General features: G+C 39.7%; 1 protein-coding gene across 4 annotated transcripts; it reads left to right on the plus strand.

The window, feature by feature from the left end:
• The first annotated feature begins 3,816 nt into the window (after positions 1–3,816).
• LOC111247237 (uncharacterized) lies at positions 3,817–15,582 on the plus strand. 4 transcript variants are annotated; one of them, XM_086985537.1, is made up of 12 exons: positions 3,817–4,474; positions 6,071–6,176; positions 6,557–6,628; positions 6,939–7,382; positions 7,579–7,877; positions 8,588–8,845; positions 9,442–9,778; positions 10,007–10,078; positions 10,194–10,254; positions 10,449–10,776; positions 10,870–11,412; positions 11,616–15,582. In XM_086985537.1, the coding sequence occupies exons 4-12, from the start codon at positions 7,220–7,222 to the stop codon at positions 11,787–11,789; spliced, it is 2,235 nt and encodes a 744-aa protein (XP_086841663.1). In that variant the 5' UTR covers positions 3,817–4,474; positions 6,071–6,176; positions 6,557–6,628; positions 6,939–7,219; the 3' UTR covers positions 11,790–15,582. The 4 variants fall into 4 exon arrangements, with proteins under 4 accessions (XP_086841663.1, XP_086841664.1, XP_022653656.1 ...); XM_086985538.1 differs by lacking the exon at positions 6,071–6,176 and having other exon boundaries at positions 3,817–4,489; XM_022797921.2 differs by lacking the exon at positions 6,071–6,176 and having other exon boundaries at positions 6,457–6,628.
• Positions 15,583–18,509: the final 2,927 nt, after the last annotated feature.

Raw genomic sequence — 18,509 nt, forward strand, 5'->3', positions numbered from 1 at the left:
TATCAATAATGTACCCTTAGCTTGCTTACAAGGCAAGCAAAACTATAGATAAATACGAATCGGTCAACAACTGGACTGGCAGTTGACAATGTTAGAACTTCACACCAGCAATTGAATCATTATTTTTGTCATAAATGTATTAGCATGATAAATAATTACTCCTCTATCAACTATGCCTTTTGCAAAATGCTCATTATAATGGAGTACACAGAATTCATTGAGCCATTTTTTTTCGTAGATTTCCTATATCATCTCTATATTTTTTTGCTAGACCAATATATAAAAGCGTTGTTAGTTGTTTCACTAACCAAGAAAGGCCGAATCTTCGAACTGAATTTAAATGAGCATGTTACATTTAGAATTTAAATCAAACAACTGACAGAATAAGACTTATGTGTTAACAGTTCACAATTTAAACTTGTAAATATCGAATCAAATAAGCAAACGCTGTGGTCTCCTAATTTACCAGTAATTTATAAAGTGAAAAAACATTTGTAATTTTTTCGCATTATTTATACCTCGGCTCTGATTTAAATACGCGCCTCCGTATTTTAAAACTTCGTTTATCAAAGGCGGCCTCAGCAAATCCTTTAACAGTTAGTTCTCTATCGTAAAGGGGTAAACTAGTACTGAGCGTCAATCTACAAACATTTTGTTCGATGTTTTGAGAGAAAAGAATGCTACTAGTAAGCGGCACAAAGTGAACCTTTTTTTATCGGTTTTAAGCCTATAATAATAACCAGAAATTAACAGTAGGACAAATGTCAAAGAAGTATACTCTATTGCCGCCGTTCTGCTCGACTTATTCTTTTCTGTCACAAGGTTTCTGTAGCACTTTTTTTTCGTAACCACATTATCCTATTTCTTAATGCCACATATATTATATCTTATCATAAGTATTTTAATTAATGACCATTTCCGTGACAAAAATTAGCTAAGCTTCCAGCGGCAAAAATCCTAGCTTACTTTATTATATTAACTGCTACTCTAGGCTTCTTGCATCTAACTCGAATTCTTTCTCTCTACACTTTGATTATCGTCAAATACTTAATTATACGTATATAAATCTATATACCTATTCCCGCATTGCGCCTTATAGTCAAACAGGAGGGGAGACTAAATGTGCCCATTTGCTACACAGCCATCCTCAGACATAAAACATACAGAAGATGACAATGACTTCTGATATATATATATATATATACAATGAAAATAAGCTAGAAGTCATTGTTCTACATTCCACAAAATAGAGGGAGACATAAATGGTTATATATACACATCCTATATATATTCATACGACACGTATTTGTCTTGTAACAATCGCTTCGAGTTGTTCCCCTTTTCATACCGCTCTTTACGATAACTAATTATATATAAAAACCATGCTACATACATACATATATATATATACACTCGTAAGTGGTGACTCTGTCCATAGAAGAGTACGAGCGAAATGATTGCAGCAATTAATAATGTGCAGTTGAATTTAAATACCAACTAACTTATGAAGTCAATAATAGAATAATAATAAAAAGCCGTGAAGACGACGAGGAACAGAAAAAATTTGGATCACTCCAGAAAAAGGCTAAAGTGTAATGGAAAATTGAAAATGTGTAGAATTGATTGCAATAACTTTTCAAGCAAGCAGTTATGACACACAGGCATAACCGTGAATGTATCTACTACGCAGTCGCAATAGGGGAGGCTTTATTTCCTTCGTAAGTATCGCGATGTTTGTGAGTATGTTCCTCGTAAACATATCGGCGCCGATATATAAATGGCATGGGTTGTTATTAAGAGTAGATAGGGCTGGATACGGAAAAGACTACGAGGCTAATTTAAGCTGCAAGTCGCAGAAAATAACAAGTAGTCCCTTAATTGATCTATTCCAGTCCAGGATTATTTCCAAATGATAATCGGAGCTGCAATGAATAGAAAACCCAATAGCGCATGTTAGACAACTATGAAGTAAGGTATCTCTTACGGCAAAAAAACGCAGCTAATAAATGATCTCAGAAATGCTCGTAATTAAAATTTGAGCGCATGAAGATAATGTGAGAATAAGCGTGACTGGCTAAAGATAACATACAAGAGAACGATGCTAATAATCATACTTAAACTAACGGAGGTCGTATGAGTGAGAGAAAGATGAATCGAGGGAGGCGACATATTAAAAACAGGGATTCAAACCGATACACTCAGATCTTTGGAGCTAAAACGCGCGGAAAAAAGTTATTTAAAAAAAAAACGAAACGATTGTTCATAGCCGATGAAAGAAGGAAAGCAAACATCAAGACAAATTGTTTGCGACACAGATTAGTTGTTGTTATTTGCTCTTTTATCAGTATCGCTAAATATAACTAACGGGCTAGCTTTTCATTACTTGGTACAAACTGTAAACATACGAAATACGGTACGAGAATAATTCTCAGTAATATTGTTGTTGTTGTTACTGTCATGATTAAAATTTACAGAACACTGCGCAGCGATTGCAAGGTTTTCTAGACCTAACTTATTTACGACTGAAAACGAAACTACAGGGCAGCGAAAGCACTAAAGACACACAAGATTCCATAAATAAAAATCGAGTAATAATAGCAAAAAGCGACAGCATTCACAAGGATCTCTTTGAAATATGGAGGAGAATATCCTTTTTCCGTTAAATGAAACATTAACCAATTTTATAATTTTCATCCATCAACCATCACCTAACCCATATGACAAACGATGTCATCACCAAGCCGACGAAGGGCGAAAACTGAAAGACGTCACAATGAAATAGGTAAAATGAACGAAAAGACCGAAGAACTGGTTATGTTCTTCAGCGAACGCTCGTGCTAAGCAGGACATAGATAAACGTTACACAAAAAAAGGAAACCAGACAGCCGCTAAACTTCAAATGGCTTTCGAGTGATGAAACACAAGTGAATACTGTGATGCGCTAACAGCATTGATAATAATACTAATTATCGTAGGAATATTTTATCTATACGCTGACAGTAGGAAGACAGAGAGACAACTGAAGTGTGAAAACGCCTGAAGATCTCAGATGTAAAAGTGAAAATATAGTGTCTACCCACGACAGGCAGTCGATCTCATCTCGAAGAAGGCAAACCTTATAGAAGAGAGAGACATTTTGAAAAAGTTTTCAAACGTTAAAAACAAATGGAGCATGCAGGAAATGATGATCGCGATATAACAATAATCATACCAAACAAATAATGCGGATACGAACGTGAGGTGAGGCGCAGTACAGGCGAAGTGCGGTGATCATAGGTGAAGCATATGTATATAGGTGCTTCACAGTATTATTTGCCTGTTATTATTAAAACCACTAGCTTTTTTCTTGAATAAATATCAACAACGTTGATCCCGATCTATATTGCCGTCTCTTTGGTTAATAGCGCAGTAATACTACATAAGGTTACGTTGCATTACGTATATATGTTTGCTTACTCATACTATCCGCAAGAAAAACTCTATTTTGAAAGAACTAACAATTCCTATCAGATTGAACCAATTACAGCGATAATCGTATCGGACATCGAGACAGATCTAACCCTGTAGGTATGCCGATCGTTTGTTATTTTAGTGTAGTTTAGAGAACTACTTTTCCTCGAATTATATCCAGCATCGTTCGATGTTTTTTTGCCTGCGAATGCTAGAAACGTGCGTATTATATTTCTTTAATTGTTCTGAGCATTTCTAAGAACAGTGACGGAAGTACGACACGTAAATATTCAGTGTGCTTAAATAAAGCTTTACATTTGATGTTTTCCAGTTTCTTCTAGCAGTTGGCTCGCAGTAAACGAAAATGCTTCACGCTGAATCAAAACCTCCAAGTTATTTATGAGAAATGTTTCAGCCCCAACGATTAATTTTAGTTAAATATTCTTCGGATAATCAAACTCAATCAACCCAGTCTTCAATACGTGTTCTGACTTAATAACCAAACAGGCAACAAACAACTGGAAGATCCTACATATTGTAGCTTTCATATTTTCTTAATATATTGAGTTACGACGTATAGACATCTATATGTACTCTTCCGGATGTACGAACTGTTAAAAACCCCGCTCAAAACCCTGGTTGCTGTGTTTTGGCGCTCCACCGCTGGCTGTTTGATGGCGCTGGGGTCGTGAGGCGAGTTCGCCAGCCAGTAGTGGCAATATAGCAGCACCCGCTATCGCGAATAGGAAACGGACATCTTTGCTTCAATGGTGATGCTGCTACTGCTATCGATTCTGCTGCTCGCTGCGCCCTGTGTGAGTGAATGAGTGAGTGAGCGAGCGAGTGGTGCGCAAGCGAACGAACGAGCGCTGTCCGTAGTTGAATTGGGTTGTATTGCAGCAGGGGGCTGTCTGGGTACAGCAGGCCAATGCGGAGACCAGAAAATCGTTAGAGAGCGCGCTCTGACACTTCAGCGTTTACACTCCGACCGAAATCAGCCTTCTGGAGCCACTACGCACCACACGTGAGTTACAAACTGGTGTGTAGCTGCGAACTAGGTTAACTATAAGGCTTGTGACAGTCTTGCGGACGCAGTCCAGTTGAGTGGCTGTCTGGATCGATCGTAATTCTGAGTTATATGTGTATGATATATGCACAAATATTTGCTCATTCGCCGACGTATTTGCCTTTCGATTTCGCTGTGCTGTCTATAGCAACGACGGGACAGGATCTGTTTGTTCTCTAGTAGATGGCTCAGAGTCAGGTGGTTCAGGAGACTGACATTGTGCGCGGAAAAGGCTTTTATCGTTAATTCCAACCATGTTTTGCTGCCTATTGTGATAAGCAACGAATTCGTGTTTACTATTAAATATATATGAGTTGTAAAAGACCAAGCATGTGCCAAGGCCTTCGTTGGCCTTACTGACATCGTTGGCGGTAATACTAACCCATGATTTGAACGGATACATATCTGTCAGAGTGAGCCTGACGCCTGTGTCTTGCTCCCAGGATTCTACCTGAGCAAATGTTGATGAAAATGTGCGAGGCCATTTCGTCAACAGTAACTGATGTCCGTGCTGTTTTTTGGGCGATGCCAGTGCATTATAGACGACGTGCTGTTCAGGGTTTGACTTGACGTATATTTCTGTAGGGTTTATATATTTTTAGTGAAACTACTGTTATTCCGGTAGCTAGCAGTTGTTACTGTTACGAAAGGGGGCGGTGTCAGAAATTAGAAGCACGTTGGAGCACTGGGCTTTATGAAAGGCCCAGAGAAGACACTCAAAAAAAAAAAGGTGCACGTAAAACTAAATATGTTCGTCCATAATTCGGGTGCAGATGCTTGAGACAGCTAGCGCGATTACCTTTTAGCAGCGTATTTCATTAGAAGATAGCCAATTAAATTACGCTAACGTTTTTTTTGTGGTCAGTGAAACTGCAGTATGTCTAAGGCACCGTTGTTGTGGACTATTGTTACTTGTTAAGACTACGCAACCAGATGCCAAGCGTTTGTATGCCCCGCATTGCACATTTGCATAAATGCGATGCCTCCGTTCGCTGCGTATGTCAGCGCTGAGTTCCTTCGTTCGATACAATTTACGTTTACTACTTTAAGGTTTTCGTATAGATGTAGTACATTTCAATCGTCTTGGCTATCCGTTACCCATGGAAACGTCAGCAGTGTGAAGGCATTAGCAAAAAATGGTGAAATTCGTGTCAATCAGTCTGGAACCAGATGGCTTCGTTTGACTTCGATTCAGTTTGGCTTGCGTCGCCTCGTTCGATGTTTGCTATCGCCTTCGTTTGGGTTTGCTTCTTTAGTGTCGCTAGTCACCAGACAGACGGGTAGATCTTCCTTTCGATGATTTAACGTCTTTCTTCTCGTCACCATCGGATCTGTTGTTATTGTTGTTTTCGTGAGTCCTTCCTTCTTCGCTAATATAGCGGTTGCGCTGTTGGACGGGTCATTGGCTTGATCCTTCCCTCTTTTTCGATCAGACGGCAAGCTAAATAATCTAAATAATGTAGACGAAGCAACAGCCAGCGTTTTCTTTTTTTTTTTCTTTTTATTATATAGTTACATATTATAAAAATGTATCGACATTGACTGTGTATATAGGGAGACAAGAACTATACGTTTTCAAATCTAATCAAATAAACGAACTTAACTGAAGTAAATACTGTACTGGATTATTTTACTGCTGGCCGTAACTGCACCACAACAGGTACAGTATTTGTAATACCTCTATTAACTAGGATTTACTTGTTAGGCTACATGTAGTATATGTAAAAGAAGTTTTTTGTTGCACCTAAAACCCTTGCTACCTAATTAAATAGTTGTTTTCAAAAAAGCTTGAATTAACATATCTGCTTATAACGCTTTTGCAACAGTTGTACCTAATTCACTCGGGTATACATTTCAGCACTTTTAGTTAGGTAGCTAAACGAGTTTTTACAAAATATAAGAGAACGGTGATTCAATCTGCACCTTTTTCATTTCCGCAGTTCCGCTTGTGTCATTTAGTGAGACCTGCAAGAATATTTTTCGTTTGTGTCAGACGCTCATCAACAAAATAAAAATTTCTTTCAAATAACGACTTCGCAGTAATCAAGTATCAAAGAAACATCTTCATCAACGACTTCGCAAGCTGTCAATTAGAGTCAAAGTTATCCGTCGGTAAGTTGAAGTGGTTTGCGCTGTTTTAGCATTATTTTTTTCATTGTTTGGATTTTGGCTAACCAGCAAGATAGGAACTCAGTTCATGCAATGAAATCATTCATTTTCATAAATTGTCGAACAACATTGTTATCTACGACACAGCAGAAGTATGGTAGCTACCTAGTGTGCTCAAGTATCAATATATTCTAAAAAGAAGAAGAATTTTATCTTATTGTATTCTCCACCAACCCCATTGTTGCAAGGTGAAAATACTAAGTTAATAAAAGCGACTAGCTACTTTTTGCCATTCCGTCTTTTTCTATTTCAGCAAGTAATAACCACTCCGAATCAACGAATCTTACTAGCTATATACCTATACCTACAAGTATTAGGTGACGAGTACACTCAACGAACCTATTTAATCAAGAAAAATAACGCAACGTAGAAGCAAAGCAACACTGCCCGCTAACATCTTTGGTAGTCCCTCATTCTTCAAGCTTCCGAGTGGAGGTGTGCGGAAAAATCCACTTCCTGCAAATCCCGCAGGTCTTCAGCAACCTTGCAGATATACCTTAACGAATCTAGATTGCCATTTCATTACTACGCAAAATGTCGGTAGCCGCTCCGCTGTCGAAGTCGTCCTCGGTAAAGTGCGTTCAGAAGCTGAGCAAACCGCGGCCTCTGAAGCTGGGTTCTTCAAGCGAGTCTGAAAATGTACCTCCGTTAGTCTCGCCTGTAGCACTCACTTACGCCAACGTGGACAACATTAATGGTAGGCTTTTGTACTAACTGGTAACGGTTGCCTTGCTCTTGGCAATAGAAGTCCTTAATATCATTGTAGTATTATCGAGTAAGTAAAAAATGTTGTCAAAAGTAACATAAGACCACAAAAAAGATATGAGAAATAAATCAATAGTTATTACAACGGAACTGGACGTTTTGGCAATGTGTTGTGTGGCTCTTTACAGAGGACGATGTGTTGCGCGAGTTAGAAAGTCTGCATGTATCGATTTCGAACGGGAATTACGAGCCGGCAACCTCGGCGCAAGTAGCTCGTGTGTGCCACTTACTAAAACTGCGAGGTGCTCATATGGATTCTGATGGCCATCGCGATCAACTTGATGTCTATATGGTTACACTTCGATCGGCAGCCCGAGATGATCGTTTAGACGTTGCTGCGAGGACTCGCCTTTTAGAGGTGCTGGAGTTGCGCGGCTTAAAATGGAGGTTAACTGATGACGTTGCCGAGTTCTACAAGAAGCTCGAGGTGGGATCCTGATATTTACTATCTGCATTCGACTCTAGATTAGTTTATAATCGGGCTTCTAGTAGTAGGTTTCTGGGATATTAGTGAAGCTTCAATTGGCTCTCAGATTACAAACCGCATTTAACGTTTCCTGACCTATAGATCTAAAGCCTGGTCTATGATTTACTTTTGAAAGGATGTGGAACAAGTGGTTAAGACTCAAGTTATTAAAATGTTCTTTAATCACAACTTCACACATTGACCATTTGAAGTATCACGTGTAATTGGTTCCTAGCTTACGCTAGGATACATAGAGGTCGACAAGGGGGCAGGTAGGTAAATCTTTCATTCTGTGAAAGGTTAATTTAGGAGTCCACACTTCAAAATTATTTTTCATCCTCATCATTAATTACACAACCTGTTGTTGCGCAGACCAATCATAGAGATGTAAAGTTGGTTCTTCGAAATGCGTCAGAGGTGTCAGTTGTACATTAATCAAACCTGCAAGCAAATGAGATGCTTGTGGATGAACACATTCTGCGACACACGAAATGCGGATTATCCCGAATCATTTTTTGGAAAGCTGCAAGGATCAACTTACAAGATGCTTGAGGCGTAATTCCAGTTCCGCGAACGTCACTTCCTCAATTCAATTGAACAGTCAGTATTTTGGTCGTCCCAGTGATGGCGGTCAAGATGTTTGGCGCTATGACCAGGAATTATTCTTGCAGCCGGACTCATGCGCGGTGACGCAAGTTGGAAGTGCAGGTGGAGGCAGTCAGGTTGTTCTGCCGGGGCCCCCGCTGACCCTTCAGCAGGTGCAACAGCAGATACAACAGGTGCAGCAGGTGCCCGCCAACGGACACGGTCACGGTCCGGCTATGATCATTCCTCAATACATACCGTTCACGCAATTCCCAATGCCAGCCGGTAGCCACGTACAGCCTAATGTCTTGGCCAACGTTAATGTCAATGTGCCGCTAGGCCAGGTACGTACACACAAACAACTCATGGTATAAACTCAAAACAAAAACTAAATGAAAGATCTTGTTGAAGCTGCCTCTCTTTTTTCATTTATAATATAGGCAACTATTGTGTAATTTGTTCTTTATTGGCTGCATACAATACAGAAAAAGATACGACTATAGCAGTTGTTCATAGAATGACTACGTACTATACCAACGGGGTGGGTTTTCAAGTTGCATACTATTATTGCTTCAAAAATGACTGGATTCTTCATGCTGAGGGTCGTAGATAATTAGGCTGTATGTATATATGGCCTTGCTGCTTTGTTCTTATATAGAGTTAGATACACTGACCCTTACCAATTTTTCAATGACTTAAAAGTTTTCATATATAATTATCGATTTAATATGTAATTATTGTTGTAACTAAATCCGTTTTGTCAGTTATTTTCGAAAATGACACCATAAGCTTCCGAAATGAAAAAAAATTAGGTCAAGCACAAACATTTTTTGGTTTGTTTAGGGCCGGTTTTTATAGAAGGATGTTTTGCTTCACAGGAGTCGAACTTGTGATTATTATTGTGATATAATAATGATTATTGTGGTTCTGCTGTATGTAGGTGCAACAGCAGGTGCAGGCGGCTGCCGCCGTTCAGGCCGTTCAGGCCGCGGCGGCAGCACAAGCAGCCGCTCAGGCCCAGGCTCAAGCGCAGGCGGCACAAGCGGCACAGGCGCAAGCGGCGCAGGCACAGGCCCAGGCTCAAGCTCAAGCTCAGGCGCAGCAAGCTGCGCAGGCCGCGCAGGCCGCGCAAGCTCAAGCTGCGGCTGCCGCAGCAGCTCCGTTTATGCCTGGCGAAGTTCTCAGATCTTCGGGCAAGTTTGGCAAACCGGCCAAAGTTCCGGGCCGCAACTTCCTCAAGGACGAGGTCATTATACGAAATGCTGACTCCGGAAAAGGTGTGAGCTCAATAAGAGCAGTGATAAATAAACTCACTATTTTTCGGCTCTGGTCTGATTTATCCAAAAATACATACTTAAAATTGTTTTCGCTAGAATATGTTTGCCTTGTTGTCTCTAAAATATTATGTAAGCACTGTTAATATTACATACTCCTTTGATACGTATAACATTTACTTAAGAACTTGCTCATATTGTTTGACCATGTTGTGCTTTGGTGAACCAAAGTTATGGGAATCAAGGGTCGCCGTGTGCATATGATAGAGGAGCTCAGCGATACAGTCATCTCGTTCCAAAGAGGTACGTCAAAACAATGATTTCCGGAGCAAATTCATTCAGTCAATCCTATACTCGTTATACAAATTAAAAAAATGTTCTATATAAAACTATAACGATTACGCGTATCAATTTACAGTAAGTCCAGGGGCCCGGGACCGGCTGGTTCAAATCACTGGACCCACCGAAGAAAGCATTCAGTAAGTATCTCCTAATAATTTACACTCACACTCTATTCCGGTGGACTAAATATTGTACCAAAACATTTTAGGAATGATTGCTTTGCTACTCTCAAAAACTGTACCTTTTTTCCTATGGATAAGATCTTTGTTTCGCCACTTTTTCTACTACTATACCTCTATGTATTCATCCTCTTTATATCTTCTATATGCAGTCAAGCGAGACAACTAATTGAGGAAACGATCAGGCGCAATGCATCACCGGTGCGCGAGCCTTCGTCTCAAGAGGAGGAATCGAGTGGGGCTGGCAGTTACGACGGTGGGCCGCAATCGCCTCCGGCTGGAGCTTCTTCGCCTTCGGCGGGGGCCTCAAGTCCTCACGAAGGACCATTGTCGCTTGGTTCTGGCGGATCGACAGCTGGAGGCAGACTGCCGCCACCTCTGCAGCACTCACTCAGTACAGGAGACGCCACAGCTGACCGCGATTACACCTACATGGTGCAGGGCATTAAGATCAGTGCACCCAAACAACAACTTGCTCTCGTGCGTAAACACCTTTTCTGCTCAATGTATCGCGGTAAATCAAGTGCTACTTACATGACAAATGTTCCTCTCACCGTGTTTATTTTTTTGCAGGCAGCAAAGGCTGTGCTTGAGCAGCACTTTTCGGCAGCAGCCCTAATGCTGACCGAGCCAAATTTCATTCGAGTTAGTCAACAAGGTGGAGGGGGTCAATTGCCCCTTGTGGCAGGCTTGGCTACGGTGGGATCTCGGGGAGCCGGAAACTATTTCGATGGCAGTGGCAAGGGCAAAGCGGGTGACGGCTGGAGCAGTTCGAGCTCCAGTGACGAGGACACTTATCGATGCGACAATGTGACACCAACTGTCAGTACCAACTCTGATGGAGATCGCCAAGGTGGCCATCATAAACCGGCGAGAAATCGGGCCAGGTCGTTGGTATCATCGGAGTGCATTGGTGAAGTCGAGCCGAAATGTGAGGCCGAGGTCGAAACGACCGAAAGCAAAGAGGAAAATATTATCCCCACTCGTGGAAGTGGGAAAGCCGCTAATCTTACCAGGGACCAGTTGCTCGACCTTGCCGGATCGGAGCTCACAAAAAAGGCACCCGAGGATCTCGACAATCTTGACCCAGACTTTGCCGTCGTAATAATGCGACAGGTGGGTAACTGTTTGCTACTTGCATTTTTAAATGGACCTTTGACAGGATAACGAATGTTCATTTTTTTTTAATCGGCAGTGAGTACTAATGGAACTGGATAAAAATTTAACACATAAAATCTAGCACATTTTCTATATCGTTGGTTGTTACAGATTAGATTTGTCGTTTTATTGCTTCTTGTTTCTGTTATTTGCCTCTCAAGGATTTAACAACATTTGATGTCGAGGCGTTCCGCAAGTGGAGTCCGTCTGGCTCCGGGCCGTCATCCGCCTCTTCGAATTCTGGTGGCCATTCTGCTCACCACAATCAGGCACAAGCCTCTCCGCCAGGAAGATCCCCACCTTCGTCAAATGATTCCGAAGAAAACACCTCATAAAAGATCAGTTTCCCATCAATAAATACACAAAAGTAATATATCGACAAATACTATACTACATAAGTATTGACAAGACAAAACGAACAACAGCTGAAATACGCAAACGTTACAATAACAAATACACTATGAAGCTGCCATGAAATGATCAACGAGTCAACGGAGGCAGGTGAAACTTCAAAGCGGGCTTCTTATGTCTTTATCTCCACCCAGCAGTTTGAAGTACAGACACCTTGATGGCTAAGGTCCTTGGCTGAAGACACCCCATTTATCGTGCCCCCTATCGTTGCGATTCCGCGAATGCTTGCATGCACACAGCACAAAATATTTTACGTAGTGTTCGTTTTTCCTTTACAAGAGCAAACGCAATTCAGCGATGTGCCAGGCGGTGCTCTGCTAGGCTGACGCTTCAGTGTATTGTTCAACGATTTGTTATTACGAGTTTGTATTTTTTGTGCCGGAGTCAACGTAATAGATGCCCTAGATATTGTTAATGATGCATTTGATTTTGATAACTTTGTTATTCGCTTTGTTTACCTATACACAGAACATCTCCTAATGTGGTCCTTTACACCCCTTCCAACGTTTCTCCCGCACGACAGCCCACCATGACTTTATGGACGTTGTTTCCCTGCTTTATTTATCGACGATGTGCAGTAGGCGTCGAAACGGGGGCAGTTGAAGCAGCACGTGGGCGACCCATTAAATGTAGGTGCCATTTATTATAGATGCATTGCCATCGTTTTTATGGATGGTGGCTTCAGCTGAAGTGGCAACGACAGCAGTACTAGTAATAGTTGCAGTAGTTGTAGTAGTAGTAAGAGAGACGTACTAAAGCTAGATGCTATCTTATTGTAGCAGCTGTGCATTAGTGTGATCATATCTAGTGAGCGCCGGAAAGATCCAACAGTCAATTTGTAAGATCGAAAAGGGCTGTGCTTCTGATCGGACAAGGTGATATTCTTTCCTTTTGTTGTTGTGCAGAGCATGCCCACATGTGGGTGTACATCGGTCGGCATCTATCACCGAATAGACAAAAGTAGAGTCGAAAACGACCTGTGCAAGACGCGTTTTTTTGCACCCTTCTACGAATTCTATCCTTACATTACACTTAATATCCTAGTAGTCGGACGTATAGCAACCGTTATTGTGTGTATGTAACAGTGTGTGTATACAAAAAATCCAGTGCAATTTGGCAAGAAACAAAGAAGATTAGGAATACAAAATATAAATATTTCATAGTGGACACTATAATGTCGATGAACAAATGCGACTCTGTTTTCACATTTCATCAACAACCGCAAAAAACACAAAAATCAATTATTTGGATAAATGTCTAGTTAATATATTGTTATAAAAAAAATTAACAAACAACATACGCTTAGCACCCATCAGCAGAAAAAAAGCATGTTATGTTTAAATAAACAACAAAAAAATATGCCATACATATGCGAAAAATGACACATTGACTGCGAACAAACACACAAGTAACACATTACACAAAATGACTAAGGTTTTACAGATGTTCTATATATATATATATATATATATATATATATATATATATATATATATATATGTATTTACTTTATTTGGACAGGAATGGTGTGACGACCCATCTGCGACTGTCGTAGTGATATCTAGAACACACACACACACAGGCGTCGGATATACAAACAGTAGAGTAATATGTATCTGATCCGCCTGCGCGACCACTCTTTTTATACTACGAATATATATATATATAAACATACAAGGTGTATGTGAAAATGAAGGTGAAAAAGATTAAGATATATATATATATATACATATATATATATACATGCGCAATAAATCCCGACGAAAACTATTCGCTGATCATATATGAATACGCGTCAGCGTGTTATACTTCAAGGTGGCGAAGAAAGGCGGGGGCCCAGGTACGAACTCGTGCGTTTGTTCGCGGTGTCTCGAACGAACCTAGCTAATAAACGATACGTGATGAGTTCTAAGGATACATAAATTAATATACTGATTGAATTTACTTAATCAACGCCATCTCATGCAGCACAGCCCAGTGCGGTGTCACATATTTGTATGCAATAAAGTAACACGAATAGATGGCTGCCATAACGATTGCTGCACGAATCAATGTGTAGCATATCGCAAAAGCATGGCGGCACATCATGCATCGCTTGGTATTCGAAACGCGACTGGGTAATCAATCATGAATCTAGCACTGTTCTTTGTCACCTTTCTAGTTGCTTGTGCCGTAGTCAATAGATTGTCACTCAGAACCATATATACCGCAGGGCTTAGGGCGGAGATGTGGAACAGTCGGTCAGTTGCTTGTCCAAGGATGTCCTCGTTACTTTAAGAGTCAGACTATTTCTTCTGTATTCAAATTATCTCTATTGTATTAAAAAAATACGGCACTTTCAAATGAGCTAAATAATATCGGTGGATTGTTCACCTGCGACGCTCTTAACGAAGGACGATTGGGAGTTGACCTTAGGCAGTACAGGCAGAAATCAAAGCCTTCGTAACGCGCTCGTGAATGTGCCTAATAGGGCAACTCCCCATAAAAACATGCACCATTTTTCGTGTTTTGTTCTCAAAATAATTAAAACTCGTACTATTATCTCAAATGGCACCCAAAGGCAGCAAGTCAACCTTTCCTCTATTTCCATTTATTTGCCCCGAAACATTGCCGCGGTGAACTTGACCTGTATTACAAAGTCAATGATGATAACAATAAAAATATTGAAGTGGCCTCGGATTAGTATACGAAAACAACTTGTTCAACACATGCAAGGGTGCACATATCATGTTCACTCTTCAGTGGCATGTCCTGTACTAATGGGAAGGTCAAAAGTCGATTAAAAAACTCACTTTACCGACTCGAAGATCCAATCTCCCTAAACTTTCTCTTTGATTGATTGTTAGAAGCAGTATATGCTACAAATAGTTGTTATCATCACATTCAACCTCTGCTGACTTTAGAACTCTTTACTCTATATTGCTGCTCTATATTCATAACAACGATGTAGTCGAACATCGATAAATCGAGGGATCTTACATAAAAGAATAGCAGCCATAATGTGCTATTGGTCTTGAGTTACTCCCTGAAAATATTGTATCGAAAAGATAACGAAACTAACAAACCAAAATTTCAACCATATAGGGTAACTTATTATCAGAAGGCCCGTTATGGAGATAAACCTTCACTGCTCTTTTTTGGAAAATTTCTGATCAAAAAGCCTTGAAGCTGTCATCTTTTTTTTGCAAGTTCAGTGGTACCAATAATGATCCCTTGCTTGAATGAGGCGTTTCATTTTTATCTTGTAGCGTTATATTGCCCAGTAGCATATGGCTGTTATTGTTTTAGATTTACAAAACCAGATTAATCCAAAATGGAAGGTACCATACGCGGACAAAGCGAATGGGTAGCTTAACTGCTCGAAACGAAAAATGCAACGATAATGTGGCGGCAATAAGTGTAATATTGTTTCAAGATTACATCTGAGATGATGGGACTACCGATATATATGTGGTGCTCCTTAACTACTAACACTAATGGATGCAAAACTGTTGTGCGCTAGTGTTTTTGACAACACGTAAATAGTATGAGGGACACCGATAACAGCTTGGGAAATACTCGGTCCTTTATCGTATTGTGCACGGAGCAACACGGAAGTTTAAAAGAAAAAGGCAAAGAAAAAATACGGGAGAATGACAATAGGCGAGCAGAAAGCAATGAACCTTTCAAGTATTGCAATAAAAAGAAATTAGGGAGTTTTTTTTAGATCAACACCTATCTGACTGTGTTTTATTTGCTTATTGACGTTATAACACTAAAAAACAAGATTAATGAAGGGCGGAAGACCAAAGCGAATCTAGTTAATTTGAACTTGAAAAGCCTCGTTCGCTTATTATTATTATTATTAAGTAAATTGTTAACAATGACCTATTTAAGCGTGGAATGTAGTACTTCTGCTTTTAAACAGACCACTCTCGCAGGTTCCGTGTCCACGTGTAAAATCTACCACGAGTTATGAAAAGGATCGTAAAAAATTAATTTTTTAAAGCCCTAATAACATCGGTATCGTATTCACAATGCAATGTTTAATAAGAACGAGGCTGCCTATTACATTTTAGTTGAATATTTTGATCATTCATAGACTATCTTCATAGGCCTAAAAAACTACACCACAAAAATTTATGTGATGAGTACATCCATCGAATACAACACTTTACCTTTTTATGTGTAACGTACCAAGACAAACAATTGGCACATCTTCCGAGTAAACGAATTTTCGTACGTTAGGGTTTTGCAAATCATCGTATCTAAAATTAATTACAATTATATTCTAATTCCATTTTATCGAAGTTGACGTGTTCTAGTTGGAGGAAAACGAAAATATAAATGAATATCATGTTAATACATCTTTTAGACAAACCAGAAGTTTTGCATTAATGCTTGCTGGACCATAATATAAAAATCGGAAAATTATTTGTAAGAGTTGTTTCGGGTACTCACCGACAATGGTAACACTACGCCCTAAGTGACGAAAATCACTTAGGTTATACACGACGAGAGTGCTCGAGATTAACTTAATATATGTCCAAAAACAAGATTTACTAAAGAGCGGTTTAACAAATAAGCATCCTTTATGGTTTCTAGGTGAGTTTTTAGTCTTAGTCTCCATGATGGCTTTGTGGATAAAGTATATGCTTGCTTATTTTAGGGGCACGTTGTGGTCTAAGTTTGCATCCGAGCATAGGCAGGCTTCGTTTTGTGTCAAGAGCCAGCCGTTTTATGGAATGCTTAAAGGCCATACCGGACGTGGAACTCGAAACATAGAGAGGTTAACTAACCAATAGTACATAAAAAAAAAACTTCAATCAAGGGATGTTCTTTAGTGGGTTTTTCATATTTCACGCCTCGTGATTAAGGTAAGGAAGTATTGTTCCAGACGGCTTGCTGCTTAACATGAAACAAAGTCTGTTTACGCCGAGATTTGAACCTAATCCATGAAGTCATCTTCATTTTTGACATACAAATACGATACCCACTGCGTTAAGAAGGGGATAGTGAACATAATAACGTGCATAAAAACTAAAAATTAAGTGCCAGACAGAAACATCATAACTCGCTACTGCATTTGGAATAACATCTTCAATGCAATCGAAGAAGTCTTCCCCAGATATAGACAAGTCAATCATATCTAAGCGAATTATTTTTGCCTTTCCTAACCAAATAAAATATCCAACCTATACAAATGTCCTGAAAGTGTACAGCTCTTCAGCAAGCATCTATTAACGGTTAAACGCATACGACGCTAAAAGGAACTGAGCTTTACAAACTGACTACGTATCTTAACAAATCGCTCCAACATCAAGATTGTCTTCGTTTAGTTAAAGAATATTTAGTACTTAGCGGTAAGTTAAAACGCACGAAGAACTTCCTTGCATGAGATTAATATATATAGCTAATATATATAATAATAATAAGATATAAGGAACGAAGCTCGTTTTGAGAAGGCAGTTTAACTTCTTATATATATATATACCTTCTCAAAACGAGCTTCATTCTTTCAAAATCAATTGGCCTTCCGCAAATTCAAAGAATTGCGGGTCTGCCGCTCAACGTTGAATTCCCAATACAGTACGCATATCCCCCCGTGTAATCTTATCATCGAATAAGCGGTGGGGTTAATTATACCACACCTAATGCATTTTCATAATGTTGATATCTGTATCTATACGGCAAAGACCATTGTCGGCAGGTGCTGCCATTGCCGATTTACTTTTTGTAGCGAGCTATAACGCTCCTCCGAAAAGGTGGCCTCTTCCTGATCTTGCGCCGGGTGCAAGACAAGTAAGAACATCTATATACAATAATAGAAACCTGTGTTTCAGCGGATATTTGTTGGGCTTTTAAACGTTCACCCACTTTTTAATGGTTGGCGTCTTTTTCGTGATATGACTATGACAAGAATTGAATCATGAAAATTCTTTTGCACGAATGCTTGTGCTAGTATAACTTTCCCTCAACTTTTAACAACTGCTATTATTATCGGATATAATTAGTACTATTGTCAAGCTTGTCAGACAGTAATTTCTGAAATTTTGCTACTTATGTACTTTTTCTGATTTACTTTTCTTTTCTAAACTTTTCTCTGCTCGGTGCCGAAGCGGTCTGCATTTTGGGTGGGTCCGTCAGGAGCAAATTTTAGCAAAAACACGGCAAAAATACCGCGTACTCGACGTCGCGTTCCTTACGACTTCCTCGCTGGAAAAACATATCTAGGAAAACAAAGATCGTCTCTGAGACTGGCAGTTAATGAGCAATATTGGGCAACGCTTGCCGAGATCAGTTTTAACATTTCCAAGTTGGCGATTCCAATTCTAACCACAAACCATGCTTTAAACAGCAGTAAGAATGTCAACAGTAGGCTCTATAGCATAAAAATTAAAGCCAAAACGTTAATAGCTATTTATCTCTCTCAGGGAAGGTTGAACCCTTGTAAAAGTTTGCTGTACTTGAAATGATTTAAAAACAAACGCTTGGTCGATTCAGTATAATCGTATCTTAGTAATCGTATCGTATCGTAAGTTAATTGCTACCTAATTACTTTATTACTTATTCCACAGATAAGAAGCTTCTGTGGCCTGAAGGCCGTCGAAGCGCCTCTATTTACTTTAGTCATTGAGCTTCCGTTAAAAATGATAGACCTTGCA

This window comes from Varroa destructor, unplaced genomic scaffold (assembly GCF_002443255.2).
Source record: "Varroa destructor unplaced genomic scaffold, Vdes_3.0 BEIS01000003.1, whole genome shotgun sequence".
Lineage (NCBI taxonomy): Eukaryota > Metazoa > Arthropoda > Arachnida > Mesostigmata > Varroidae > Varroa > Varroa destructor.